Raw genomic sequence first — 15,153 nt, 5'->3', positions numbered from 1 at the left:
CACAAAATGGAGGACGCGCCTGTGCCCCTCAAATATGTGGATGTGGAAGTATGTGTCTTGCAGATCGAGGGCAGCATACCAGTCCCCGGGATCCAGGGAGGGATGATGGAGGCCAGGGAAACCATGGGGAACTTGAGTTTCACCATGCTCTGGTTCAGACCTTGCAGGTCCAGGATGGGTCTGAGCCCCCTTTGGCCTTCGGGATAAGGAAGTATCAGGAGTAATACCCCTTGCCCATGAACGCCTCTGCTGCTCCTAGTCCTAGGAGCTGCCCCACCTCCTGCTCGAGCAGCGCCTCATGTGAGGGGTCCTCCAATAGGGACCGGGGTGGAGGGTGGTTGGGCAGGGAGGAAGTAAACTGGAGGGTGTAACCACGGGAGACGGTGTTGAGGACCCATCGATCTGAGGTTAGCCGCGACCATCCTGAGAGGAAAGCACGCAACCATTTGGAGAAGGGGAGCTTTACTTGAGGCTGGATCCCTGATGAGGACGGGCGGGGTGACCCCGAGTGGCCCATCAAAAGTGCCTTTCCCCCGCCTGCTTGCCTTTAGAGGAGCCAGGCTGGGGGGCCAGCTGAGACTGCCTCTGAGGGCATCTCTTATAGTCCTGCTGCTTCTTGTGTGTGGCCTCATACTTCGGGAGGGCGGCCTGGGCGGAAGCCTGCTGTGGCTTGAACGTAGGTCTTCCCAGAGCCGGTACATATAGGCCCAGAGTCTGGAGAGTCATGCAGGAGTCTTTCATGCCGTGCAGCCTTGTATCTGTCTCCTCCGCAAACAGGGCTTTCCCATCAAATGGGAGATCCTGCAAGGAGGACTATGCCTCACTGGAAAGCCCAGAGAGCAGGAGCCATGACGCCCATCTCATGGACACCGCGGAGGCCATGGATCATGTGGCCGTATCTGCAACATCCGAGGCTGCCTGTAGGGATGCCCTAGCGGCTGCTGCCCCCTCCTCCACTAGCGCCTTGAACTGCTTTCTATCGTGCTCTTGGAGGGAGTCCTCAAACTTGAGCAGGGAGCCCCACAGACTGAATTCGTACCGGCTCAGGAGAGCCTGATGATTTGCCACTCGCAACGGGAAGCTCGAAGACGAATAAATTTTCCTTCCGAAAGAGTCCAGTCTCCGAGAGTCTTTATTCTTTGGGGTTGGGGCTGGTTGACCCTGCCGTTCCCTGTGGTTGACCGACTTGACCACCAGGGAGTTGGGCGCTGGGTAGGTATACAAGTACTCATGCCCTTTGGTGGGTACAAAGTACTTGCGTTCTGCCTTCTTCGAGATAGGGGCCAAAGGAGCTGGTGTCTGTCACAGGGCATTTGAAATTTTAGCCACCCCTTCACGGAGAGGCAAGGCCACCCTACCCGGTGTCAACAAGGAAAGCATGTTAAACAGGGAGTCTGAGGGCCCTGGAGGTGGAGACATGCTGCCACCCTCTTTAAGAGTTCTTGATGGGCCCTGAAGTCCTCCTGTGGGGCGGAGCCACTACTGCCTCCTCCAGGTAGGGCGAGGAGGCCGGTGCGGTGCTCTGGGTATCGGCCGGCACCAGAGGGTCCACCACCTGGTTGGACTCCAGGAATGGTGCCGAGGATGCGCGTCCCACCGACTCCTTCCAAGGGGGTCCGGAGAGGGAGGCCGATGGTGCTTCCAAAGCTCCGGCCACTGAGCGAGCCCCCACCGGGGCCTGCACTGGAGGCCACGGTGCCCACTGGTACCATTGGGCCAGCCATGACGCTCGGTGCCACTGCACCTGCTGTGGCACCAGCAGGGCCGGCTGTTCGGCTTGGCTGGCCTGGCCCATCGAAGCACGGCTACGAATGGAGGCCGGGCTGGCGTACGGTCTGCTGTTGCCTCTGGCCCAGGAGGAATGGCGGAGCCGGGATCGACATCAGCCACGGGACCGCGATCTCGACGTGGAGAACCAGTACCGAGGGTAGCAGCTGCTCCACGAATGGCCTCGATGGGCGGACCCGCGATGGCGAGACGCGAGATGCTGGCGATTGACACCCAGGGCTGCAATGTCTTGGCGGAGACTTGGAGCGGGAGTCTGAGTGGGAACGGCGTCGACGACCATGCCGTGACCAGCTGCGATATCCCCTCCGAGACGAGGACTGTTGGCGGCGCCTGCCGTGGTCCCATCAATAATCGCTCCTTGAGGACGAGCGGTGCCTAGAGTCCTGGCCAGCCGGAACCCAGCCAGACAGTCTGGTCGGCGTCGAGGGCGATCCACCGGACTCTGCGCCGAGCAGTCGCTGGGTGGTGAATGGCGTCAGGAACGTTTCCTTGACCAAGACCGAGCCGGAGGTGACTGCGGAGATCCCAGCGGTGGCTTGCCTCTGGAGTGTGAGGCGGACATTGGCGGCGCTCCTGGCACCGGCATGGACATAACATCCCAGGCCGCCTGGAGGGCTTCAGGTGTGGAAGGCATCCAGACACCCGAAGAGGCCTGTTCCGAAGGGGCCAGGCTACTCCACTCAACATGAGTCAGAGGCCTGGGGCCCGGTGGGGAGCGAGAACTGCTGGACATGGGTCTAGCCTCTGTCCCAGATTTTCCTCGGTGCCGCTGAGAAGAAGGAGTCTTCCTGGCCCTCTTGGCATGCCCCATGAATGGGGAGCGGTGCCGAATGGTTGATGAAACTGGAGGGTTGCCACATACCGATGCCGTGGTGCCGGATACCAGTTTGGAGCAGCGTGCCGGAGTCGGGGTCAGCGCCAATGCCATCAGGATGGCCTGGAGCCTAATGTCCCTTTCTCTTTTGGTCCGAGGCTTAAACGACTTGCAAATCTTGCACCTTTCGCTGACATGGGTTTCTCCCAAACAGCGCAAACAGTCTGCGTGCAGGTCATTTCTCGGCATAGAACACCTACAAGAGCCACACGACTTAAACCCCAGGGCGCAGGGCATGCCCCGGCCCGGGCTCGTTGACTGACTAACCAGCTAACTAACTACAGGTACTAACACTGAACAAACGAACAGAACTGGGGATCGAGCTACGGCAAAGCTGGAACAGAGTAGTTCCGTCGCACCTTCACTGGTGGCAAGAAGGAACTGAGGGTGGGGGAGAGTGCAGCTCCCCTTATACCGTGCCAGGCAGGCACCACTCCAGGGGCTGCAGGGGGCGCTCCCCCCCTACGGGTACTGCTAGGGGAAAAACTTCCGACACCAGTGAACGTGGCGAGCACGCACACCTATTGTGGAATAGACATGAGCAATCACTCGAAGAAGAACCTATAGCAGTGTCGACTCTAAATGGCTGTTTTAAGTTTTACTTCCCTGCCAGTTTGTGCTTCGTTTTCTCTTCCGTACGACGTTTCCCAAACTCTTCATTCTCTCACCACCTATAATTTCCCCCACTCACAATCCCACACTGACTTTTCTGATTCTATCCATATGGACTCAGGATCATCTCTTGGCCAGATCTGGGGCTCCCATGTGGAATTACAATGTCTGACTGCTCACCTAAGACACTGCTTCCTACTGAGTGAGGGAAAATCTCACCACATCCATCCCCAATGTAGCTCTGTCTTCCCCACCAAGGGGTCACCTGTCTCCCCAGAGAGAATGACAGAGACAGTCAAGAACGTGCCACTCTCCCATTAGGCTGTGATCAGATTAAAAAAAAGTACTGGGTGACTGGCACCTTAAATAATTTTTATCTTTGAAGACAAATGGTGATACAACATGCAACACATTGGTATTCCTGAAATCATTTCTCCATTATCTATTTCTGATATTTCTGTTGTATCAACTTACCTCAGTATACTTTACACATTAAGTAAAAAATCACTTCAGAAGGGTTAACTTCTTCAATGTGAATATTAAATGCTATTATAGATGCCCTTTGCTAACAATGACCCCAACTTGGATAGTGGTTTCTGTGTGGTGGACCCTAGGAACTGAACCGATATATCCTTTGGCAGGGTCCAATGCAGCTTTTAATTACTAACCCAATCTGCAGTCACATCAGCAATCTAGCAGTGAAATGAATGCATCTGAACACAGGTTCCCTGTAACTTTCCATCTCTCCCAACAAGTCGGGTCTAAAATCATCATTCGTGTTACTTTAGCTGTGCATCTGAATCCAGCCCCATATGACCATTTCCTAATTTATACACTTACCTTTTGCTCCAAAGAAACCTGGACGTCCATCTTTACCCAAAGGCCCAGGTGACCCTGGGAATCCTCTGTCCCCAGGTGATCCTGGAAAACCTTCTAGACCTGGGAAGCCTTTCATACCAGCAGGGCCTGGTGGACCTGCATCACCAGTTGGTCCTTTGACTCCAGGAAGTCCTGAATCAATACAAGCAAACTCAATAGCTTTTGTCATATAAGCTTCTGGACAGTTTGGTGAACTGTTCTGCACGTTCTTTAAATGTAGCATTGCTTTTAATATGAGAGCTGGACCTCAAAATGATGGCACATGCAGCCTTCTAGCAGGCAGAGTGTTTAGATAGGCAAAAACATTAGTCATCCAGCAATCAGAGACCTGCCTACGTCACTTCAAAACCAGTAACAGGGAGACTTTTTGAATTATTCTCCTCCCCCACTTTGTCAGCCATTAAAGTGCAGAGCAGCAGCAGGTCTCACCTTTTAACTTCAAGGCAGAAAACCAGAACATGGAATAAGGAGCATCAATAATGCTAACTTCCACATCACCTGGGTCAACCAAAGGGGTCAACTGAAGAGTGGCCTGTTCATTCTGCTATTAAGGTGCTACTTCTTAAAAGTTAGATCAGTTAGTAGTTAAAGGAATAGGCTGCTGAATGTGTTACGATAAAAGCATCTCCAGGATTAACGTTGTTGAAACATTTGTGCACAATTCAGTCTCTGCATATGTCAGAATGTTTCTGGCTGCACCTTGGAAAACATTTATTTCAGAAAAAAACAAACAAGGTAAAGGCCTAAACCATTGAAAAAGGGAATGCTCAGCTACAGCGTTAAAAAGAAAAAAAATCAGGTAGCTTCTGAGAAACGGCACATAAAGCGGAAATATCAGATGGGTGAGCTTTGCAGAACCCTGGATTTTAGCATTTAAAGCTACAACCTGTTTTTTTAAACATAAAATGCAATATCTGCTTAATTAAAGAAGAGAAAGACAACGTGTGCTTGAAGTCTAAGAATATTAAAGACTTTTCCCCATGGCCTTTGTTCTTTGTTACCATCTGAGCATACTCGGTGCAATGATTCTTTGCTCTCTGGTACGGTTAAAATAAGGGGTGCAACCTATAGTCAAAGCAATTCTTGTAGCATTTTAAAAGCTAGGTAGTTAGTTCATGACCTTTTATGCTACAGTGGATTTTCTCACCTTGACAGCCTGTGTGAAGAACACATAACCAAACAGTGTGACATCAAAAATGGAGAGTTGATGGTAAACGGAATAGAAAAATGGTGAAGGAAAAACAGAAATACGTGAACAGAAAGCACAAGGGCACTAAAGAAATTAATGACTCAGAAAGAATACTGCAGCAAAACCTTAGTCACTTAAAGTTTATCATCCACCAATTAGTGGGTTTAAAAAATTAATTAAAGGCAGGGGAGTCGTCATGCAAACTACCAAGAATATAAAACTATACAGAAGAAAAAGCCTCCCCCAACTTAAAAAACAATACTTTTTGGTGTCCACTTTATAATGCTAATCTCAGAGGCAACTCTGAGATTAGTGTTTAAGAACACAAGAATGGGCATACTAGGTCAGACCAAGGGTCCATCTAGCCCAGTATCCTGTCTTCTGACAATGGCCAGTTGTCAGATGCTTCAGACCTATCCTCCATGAACAGATCTAATTCTTTTTTAAAGCCAGTTATACTTTTGGCCTTCACATCTTCCCCTGGCAATGAGTTACAGAGGCTGACTGTGTGTTGTGTGAAGAAGTACGTCCTTTTGTTTTAAACCTGCTGCCTATTTCTTTGCGTGACCCCTAGTTCTTGTGTTATGTGAAAGGGTAAATATTCACTTTCTCCACACCAGGCACGCTTTCATAGATCTCTATCATAACCTGCCTTTGGTAGTCTCTTTTCTAAAATTAACAGTTCCAGTCTTTTTAATCTCTACTCATTTGGAAGCTGTTCCATGCCCCTAATCCTTTTTGTTGCCCTCTGCACTTTTTCCAATTCTAATATACTATTTTTGAGATGGGGCAACCTAAACTGCACACAGGATTCCAGGTGTGGGGATACCATGGATTTATATAGTGGCATTATTATATTTTCTGTTTTATCATCTTTCCTAATGGTTCCTAACATTCTGTTAGTTTTTTTGACTGACACTGAACACACAGCAGTTATTTTCAGAGAACTCTCCACTATGACTTGAGTGGTAGCAGCTAATTTAGATCCCACCATTTTGTACTCCTGTTCTTTTTGCAGATACAGACTAACACGGCTGCTACTCTGAAACCTGCCATTTTGTATGTATAGCTGGGATTATATTTTCCATTATCCATTACTTTGCACTTAACAACACTGAATTTCATGTGCCATTTTGATGCCCAGTCACCCTTTGTACCTCTTCGTAGTCAGATTTGCACTTAACTATCTTGATCAATTTTGTATCATCTACAAATTTTGACACCTTACTGTTTACCCCTTTTCCAGATCATTTATGCATATATTATACAGCACAGGTCCCAGCACAGATCCTTAGGGATCCCGCTACTTACCACTTTTCACTGTGAAAACTGATAAATTTATCCCTAGCCTTTGTTTCCTATCTTTTAACCAGTTACTGATACGTGAAAGGAACTTCCCTCTTATCCCATGACTGCTTACTTTTCTTAAGAGCCTTTGGTGAGGGACCCTGCCAAAGGTTTTGGGGAAGATCAAGAATACTATATCCACTGGATCCCCCTTGTTCTCATGCTCTCTGACACCCTCAAAAAATTCTAATACATTGGTAAGGCATGATTTCCCTTTACAAAAGTCGTGTTCACTCTTCCTCAACATATTGTGTTCATCTGTGTGTTTGGTAATTCTGTTCTTTACTATAGTTTTAATCAATTTGTCTGGTACTGAAGTTAGGCTTAATGGCCTGTAATTGCCTGGGTCACCTACGGAGACTTTTTTAAAAACAGGCATTTCATTAGCTATCCTCTAGTCATCTGGTACAGAGTCTAATTTACACGATAGGTTACGTACCACAGTTAGTAGTTCTGCAATTTCATATTTGAGTTCCTTCAGAACTCTTGGGTAAATACCATCTGATCCTGGTGACCTATTACAGTTAAACTGATCAATTTTTCCAAAACCACCTCTACTGATGCCTCACTCTGATACAGTTCTTCAGATCTTTCAACTAAAAAGAATGGCTCAGGTGTGAGGATTTCCCCCACATCCTCTGCAGTGAAGACCTATGCAAAAGAATTCATATAGCTTCTCTGCAACAGCCTTCTCTTTCTTACATGCTCCTTTAGCACCTTGATTGTCTCCTGATTGTTTGGCAGGCTTCCTGCTTCTGATATACTTAAAAAACATTTCCTGTTAGTTTTTGTGTCTTTTGCTATTTGCTCTTCCAAGTCTTCTCTGGACTGTCTAATTATACTTTTACCTTTGACTTACCAGAGTTTATACTCTTTTCTATTTTCCTTAGTAGAATTTGACTTTTAATTTTTAAAGGATTTTTTTGCCTCTAATCACCTTCTTTTACTCTGTTTGCCATTGTGGCATTTTTTTGGTCCTGTTACTTTTTTTTATTTGGGGTATAACTTTAGTTTATTTCTCTCCTCAAATAGTTCTCCAGCTTTGTCGTTCTGCAAACCACTGTGTAAGAGACAGATGTTCTCACAGACCATTATGTTCTACTAAACATCTGGTCTCTCCTTTGCTTGATTGTCATAATGTTGCATATTGTGCTACCAGGAAAGACCCTGTGTAGCGCAACTCAAAAGCCACTATTCTACTCAGAGTCCCTTGGGCCCATGAAGGGAGGGGGAATCAAGATGGTCTTCCACTGTCTCAGGGGATGAAGAAGATACGTATAGTTGTGCCAAGAAGCCCAGCAATTTTCAGCCCATCCAGTTAATAGGATTTTGCCCTCTGACAAGGGTCACTTTTCTAACAATTTGTTATGTATTTGAAATTAAAGCATGAACATTGAGATTCATCATTCATCCAGCAAATATGCAATAATAAAGTAATTTAAAAACTGGTATTTTTAAGATACTTCATTCTATCTTCTCCTCTGATGGCTTATAGCACAATAACATCATTTCTGGCTGCGAGGAGCCCGAGGCCCAAATTCTGTGATCAGATACACACATCCAGCCCCACTGGGTAGCAACCTCAGGTTAACTCCTAGCAAACAGCAAATCTATTCTAAATCTTATTTAACATCCTGGTGTTTGGTTAAGCCACTCAGCCTCATTGGAGACACTACATACCTGGTGATCCTGAGAAGCCAACTGCTCCCCTGGGACCTGGTTCTCCTTTAATGCCAAACGGACCTCCAGGACCAGGAGGTCCTCGCAATCCATCAATACCTGGGAGCCCTGGATTACCCCGTTCACCTTTAAAACCCGGTAAGCCAGGCCTTCCATCAACACCTGAGAGTGAGAGGTGGGATGTTACTTCACAGGTGAGAATAAAGTTACCTGCTTTTAAAACTTCTATAAATCATCTCAGAATTACACTAGATGCTCAGGGAAACTTAGTAAATATGGAACTACAAACAGCTCAGAGGAACTGATGAACTGGCCTCAAAAAGATACTAGAAAGTAACATTTTTTCTGAAAGATAAACAGCTCCAGATTCCAGAAAACCAGCAGCAAGGGTGCTCACCCTTCTGTCCAGGAAATCCAGGTTCTCCAACAAGTCCTTTATCTCCTGGGAATCCAAGTCTGCCACGCTCACCCAGGGCTCCTCTTTCAGCACCAAACACTTCACCAGGAGCTCCTTTTGCCCCTGACAAGCCAGGAGTTCCCATCTTTCCAGGGAAACCATCTGTTCCATCAAGTCCTGGAAGCCCTTGTGGTCCCTGATCTCCACGAGGCCCAGGAAAGCCTTAAAGAAAAATCCAGCCAATAATACACAGCAGAAAATACACAGCAGGAGGGAAACAATATCCATATGAATTAAAATGTCTAACAAATGCACTTTTTTGTTTCATACAGAAAAAATTAGTTTTGAAAACAGAAATATTTTTTGGTTTTGAATGTTTAATAAAGGGGTGGAAAAGGACAAAAAGAAGGGAAACTAAATGGAAGACCTTTGGTTTTCTAAACAAGTTCTTTTCATCTTAAACGAAATGAAGATTTTAGAGCATTTTGAAGTTATAAATGCACACACACTAGCGATCTCTACTGCTTTACAAGTACTGGTTTTACCAGATGGATGTATTGCCTACAACAAAGGCATTACTTTCAGTCTGACTACAACCATCAGAGTCTGTAAACTGTGTCTCACTAGTAAGGGCAAGTCACAAATGTTGCAGCTGCACTTGTTCACCAAGTCCATCTCACTCTATCCTACACTCTATCCTAGTGCCTCATGTGTGGCTATCACCCAAAAGCCCTAGCGTTCCCAAGGAGAGCATTTGGCACGATGGGGTAGATGATTCAGGAGTCCTAGAACACACTGGTACAACAAAGGTTGGAAAGCATGGTGTGCGGAAGTGCTGAAAGGACACCATCAAGAGTGTTGCTAAACTGCTGCAAGGACAAAACAACTGAGCATTTTCATGTCAGCAACAGTGTTCACTCTAATTTTTCCCACCCATGTATGGAATTAATTTTGTTATGTGCACCAATATCATGGTATTGGTGCACATAACAAAATTCATGTGCTGGGGGTGGAATCGAGGGGTTCAGAATGTGGGAGGGAGACTCAAGGATGGGGCAGAGGATTGGAGTGCAAGGGGTGGTGCGGGCTCTGGGGTGGGGCCAAGGATGAGTGGTTTGGGGTTATGGAGGGGAAAGAGGACTTCCCCCAGATCTCTCTCCCTGCAGCAGCACCTGGGCTGGGGGGAGGAAAGGTGCCTCTCCCCCGGCCACGGCAAATCCGTGCTGGGGCCGGCGGGGAGAGGCACCTCTCCCTAGCACGGCAGGTCCATGCTGGGGCCGGCGGGGAGAAGCACCTCTCCCTAGCACGGCAGGTCCATGCTGGGGCCGGCGGGGAGAGGCACCTCTCCCTAGCACGGCAGGTCCATGCTGGGGCCGGCGGGGAGAGGCACCTCTCCCTAGCACGGCAGGTCCATGCTGGGGCCGGTGGGGAGAGGCATCTCTCCCTAGCACGGCAGGTCCATGCTGGGGAAGAGGCATCTCTCCCCATTGCAGCCCTGAGCCCCTGCATGGGGTTTAATACGCAGTGTGCGGCCGCGCAACTTAGAGGGAATTAAGGTCAGCAATGCCTCTGCAATGATTTCTTCATTTAGGCCAGGTGTCCTCAGGGACAAACAGACAGAAGGAAAACACACTTTAAAAATCCTCCCTCCTTTTTCTGCTGTTCTGCATGGCGTATTACTCTGTATGTTTGACTACAAACATCACAAAAATCACAGAACGTAAAAAGCGTTTCAAATGTTATATGCTGATTATCACACCGATAGCCACACCACCAAGTGACTGGGGTAGCCATGCAGATGCCACACCCATTTTACACTAAAAATCAGTGGTTTCCAAACTGTATCCCATAGAACACTTGGGCTCAATGGTCACATGGTTGCTGGCTCTCCTCCTTAGTCGTAGCTGCTACATCACATTAAGAACATAAGAACAGCAATACTTGGTCAGACCAAAGGTCCATCTAGCCCAGTATCATGTCTTCCGACAGTGGCCAATGCCAGGTACTTCAGAGGGAATGAACAGAACAGGTAATCAACAAGTGATCCACCCCATCACCCATTCCCAGCTTCTGGCAAACAGAGGCTAGGGACACCATCCCTGCCCATCCTGGCTAATAGCCATTGATGTACCTATCCTCCATGAATTTATCTAGTTCTTTTTTGAACCCTGTTATAGTCTTGGCCTTCACAACATCCTCTGGCAAAGAGTTCCACAGGTTGACTGTGCATTGTGTGAAGAAACACTTCCTTTTGTTTGTTTTAAACCTGCTGCCTATTAATTTCATTTGGTGACCCTAGTTTTTGTGTTATGAGAAGGAGTAAAGAACACTTCCTTATTTACTTTCTCCACGCCAGTCATGATTTTATAGACCTCCATCATATCTCCCCCCGCGTCATCTCTTTTCCAAACTGAAAAGCCCCAGTCTTATTAATCTCTCCTCATAAAATATGAAAGGCAGCTAAAAACACATTCAATACTTCTCCAATATTATTTTCCCATGTAGCAATGGCTCTAAAATAACAACGATTATCACTAGGATGGGGAGCGGTCTGGGTGCTCATGAATAGAAGAGGACGGGTAAAGAGTTTGAGAGCCCCACTGATAAAATATGGTACATTAAACAGACAATCTAAAGTTCCATAACTAACTCCTTTCTTACCCGGTGCTCCTGGCAATGCCATTGATCCTGGAATACCTGGTTGTCCTTTTGATCCACGTAATCCAGGTTGACCTGGAATGCCTGGAAACCCCGGTCTGCCCTTGGGACCTGAGGATTAAAAAAATTCAATTCAGGATGGGAGACACAAGCATATTCTTGTGAGGTGGGATTAGATATTTCATGCAAAGCTAACCACAAAATGCCCAACTACCGTACTAATTTAAACTAGTCAATGCCACCCCAAGACTGTGTTCATCTCATCAACTGAATAAACACAGAGGGACAAGTGTTTTGTCTGGAGGAGCTGCATGGAAGGGCAAAAGTTCTCTACACCCCTCATTAACAATGACTTCCACAATTCTGAATAGGAGCTGCACACATATATATATAGACAGCACAACTGTCAGTAGGAATCAAACCCAGCACTTCCAGGAAGCAAACACAAGCCCCACCCACCTGAGCTACAGGAGTAACTATTATTTAACTGTGATTAAGCAGCAGGATATCTCCTCACTGGAGGGAGACTCATCACAAACAATAAGCCAGTGTATTACATAGAGTATTTAAAAGTCAATCTCCATACCTGGACGTCCTGGTATGCCTGGAGGCCCAGGGGCACCAAACCCTCCAGGAACTACACAGGGCAAGGTGATCCCTAGAAAAAGAAATACGCTGAAACTGCACCTGGCTCCCTTGTAGTTAGCTGGTTATGATGAGAACATTGAATGTCCAGACTAAATTATGTGCAATGATGAGTGAACCTATGCACTGCAAATCACTACATGTAATGCACATTCATATCTGCCACAGGGTAACAAAATCTAATGCCTTGTGGGACGGTTATGGCTAACGTTGTTGATGTTCTAAGTTTACTGACGTTAAACTAAAGAGAGGAAGTGTGGGCTAGTGGCTAGAGCACAAGACTGCGAGTTCAATTTATTTTCTAATCCCAGCCCTGACTGTGACTCACTGTGTGACCGGGTTTGTGTCCCCACCTGTAAAATGGTGATGAGAACTGAAAACAAGAACATAAGAACTGCTATTTATTATTTGTATTATGGTAACACTCAAGAGCCCCAGTCAAGGATCAGGGCTGCACTGTGCTTAGCACTGTAAAAACAGATTGAAAAGACAGTCCCAGCCCCAAGGAGTGTACAGTCTAAGTACTGAGTCAGCTTACACTGGGGGAGCTAGTGGGTGCCCAGAACTTTTGAAAACTCAAGTAATTTATTCAATGACAAAAATCAATGTAGGAAGCAAAATTTAGGCACTCATTTTTAAAAATCTTGGCCCTTCTTGACTGTCCCCATGTTTGTGCTTTCTGCTGGGTCCTTCCACAGGTTTACACTAGAGTTTTGTGTGTGCACGAGTGTATTTGTTTTTAATTCTGCTTTTTCTCCTACCGATTCTTCTATAGTCTATCAGTCTGAAAAGTAACCACACGGCTTAGTTGTTAGTGTACGAGCAGCAAATAGGAATCAGTGGTTGTACAGCTCATTGTGTTCCTTCTATGAGAAACGAAAGTATCTAACTTATCAGTGGGATGAGGTCTGAGTGGCATTATCAGAGCCATCAGACTATCAAATTTATTTGATAAATCTCTTACGTCTGCAATGTTCACCTTTGTCAGACTCTGGCAATTTGACACACCATGGATACAGTAGTGCTGAAAACACATGACTGCTGACATTACTAACTAGGGAGTCCAATCCTGCGGTCCCTTTATATTAAGAAATAGATCCCACTTTCTTCAATAGGCATTTGGTTAAGTAAAAGGACTGCAGGGTTAGGGCCTACACTATTAGAGCAGGCTTGGCCTAAAAACTCCTAGAATAAATTAACCTCCTAAAAACAAAATCCTAAAGGATTAAAAATATATATTTTATCTGAATTAATGTCACATCAGGACTGATCCTTAGAGTTAGGTTAAGACCATATTTTTGAGGGGGAGGAAGGGGGACTTTATTCCTGCCCCTCCCCTTTTGGAGTCTTTCTATACAAAAAGTTAAATAGCTAGTTACTCCACTGATTACTAATACTGGGCCATTAAAATCTGGTGCAATTTTTTCTGCAGGTTCAGTGATTAACCAATCAGCAATTGTGGATTAGCTGCTTCTTGTTTTTTAGAACTAATTCTGCAAGAGCTTGCCACCCAATTCCCACTCCCAACCTGATATTCCAGCCCAACACATGGGCTGCATCACCAGGCAAGGCACTCCAACCTCGGCTGCATTTCTGCTGCTGTCAGACGTAATGAGTGGACCAGGAAAAGTAAGTCTAGATCTTTTACTGACAGTGGGATAGTGTGAGCTTAAGACTTCATTTTGTAAATGACACTTTCAAATAATGGCAATTCTCAGATGGCTTCTGAGTTTTAGCAATAAAAGACACTGAGATAAAATCATTCCTGGTGTCAATCCAATGAAGACAATAGAGTTATACCAGAGATAATCAATATGGCTCACTTCTTCTGATTTTAATCAACAGCAGGAATAGGGAACCCATGGGGGATGAGGCAATGGCCAAATGAAAGATCAAATGACATAAGAGGTCTTTTTTATTGATGGGCTAAGAAGGTGGTGTATGGATTCCATTTAGTTTGGGGCTGAATCAGAGCTAGGGTTAGGATTCAATCAATGGCATCAAAACCTTGTGGGCTGTTCTCAAGAGATTCCAGTAAAACTCGCAAAGGTCTTGTGAGAGCAGCTTATCTCATGAGAGTTCCAGACTGGGTAACCCTTTTCCACTCCCCACCTCTAGATTCTACCCCCAACTCCAAATTCAATGATTTTGTGATTCTGACTCATGTGATCACAAGATGGGGCTAGCGGGGGAGAGGAGAGAAATGACCCAAATCACAAATTCTAGTTAATCAGGGCTGCTGGCAGCCTTAACCTCAGCTAATGAGATATGAAGCTGAAGGTGCAGGAGCCGGGGTGGGGGGGAGGAGGGGGAAAGGGGAAGGGGTGTGTGGAGGTGGGGAAGAAAACCCCCTAGGGCTCTAATGTACTTGTGTTTTGACACTGCTGTGCAAGTACTAGAAGAAACAACAGGAGATGTTCTGCTTTTATACTGGAAGACCAAAGGTCAGTGTTCAAGTTCATTACTTTTACCTTGATGAGGGGCATTAGTTGATAACAGAATGAATTTCTAAGTGACTAACCCCCTGAATAACACACATACAAAACTTTGCAACAACACTTGCATACTGATTCTGTCTTAAAACCAACCACTGCTCTTTCTAGATGGTACCACAGCTCAGCTTTAAATCCTGCATTTTAGACTTAAAGCAAGGAGCATTAAAATAGATAAATACAATAAAACATTCACCAGTCTAATTTATGTTCAGAGGTAGAGAGATGTGAGAAACAAGTTCTTAGCTTTCAGAATGTTAACGTTCAGTTTGCTGCCTACCTATAGGTACATTTATAGGAGATTACTTTAACTGTTCAGAGGGTAGCAACATTTAAAGATGTGATTTCTTTGCTCAGATCCTGGCATTCTGCATTCCTGAGCCTGACACTGAATGTTTTAAAATCCATCTCCGATAATCCCTCCACAATCACAGCATTGTGTAGAATGCCATTTTTCAAAAAGGGGATGTCCAATCCATCAACCAGCTTAGAGAGGGCAGTTTAATTAACATTTTTATATTCAAACATATTTTTTTAAGAGCCTGCTTAAGTGAATGTCCAGAAAATGACACTATTCAATACTTTATGTAAC

General features: G+C 45.9%; 1 protein-coding gene across 3 annotated transcripts in view; it reads right to left on the bottom strand.

Moving 5' to 3' along the window:
- COL4A6 (collagen type IV alpha 6 chain) overlaps positions 1-15,153 on the bottom strand; it is a 191,993-nt gene that overhangs the window by 21,148 nt on the left and 155,692 nt on the right. For all 3 annotated transcript variants that reach the window (XM_073361233.2, XM_073361232.2, XM_073361234.2), the window contains 5 exons: positions 12,011-12,082; positions 11,428-11,535; positions 8,767-8,988; positions 8,370-8,531; positions 4,115-4,285 (listed from right to left, as the gene is read on the bottom strand). In XM_073361233.2, coding sequence (XP_073217334.1) covers positions 4,115-4,285; positions 8,370-8,531; positions 8,767-8,988; positions 11,428-11,535; positions 12,011-12,082 — 735 coding nt within the window. The remainder of the gene's footprint in view (positions 1-4,114; positions 4,286-8,369; positions 8,532-8,766; positions 8,989-11,427; positions 11,536-12,010; positions 12,083-15,153) is intronic.

Source organism: Lepidochelys kempii, chromosome 9 (genome assembly GCF_965140285.1).
Source record: "Lepidochelys kempii isolate rLepKem1 chromosome 9, rLepKem1.hap1, whole genome shotgun sequence".
In the NCBI taxonomy this organism is placed as follows: Eukaryota; Metazoa; Chordata; order Testudines; family Cheloniidae; genus Lepidochelys; species Lepidochelys kempii.
Note: the sequence above shows the minus strand (reverse complement) of the source record. Positions and strands in the feature narration are given on the sequence as shown.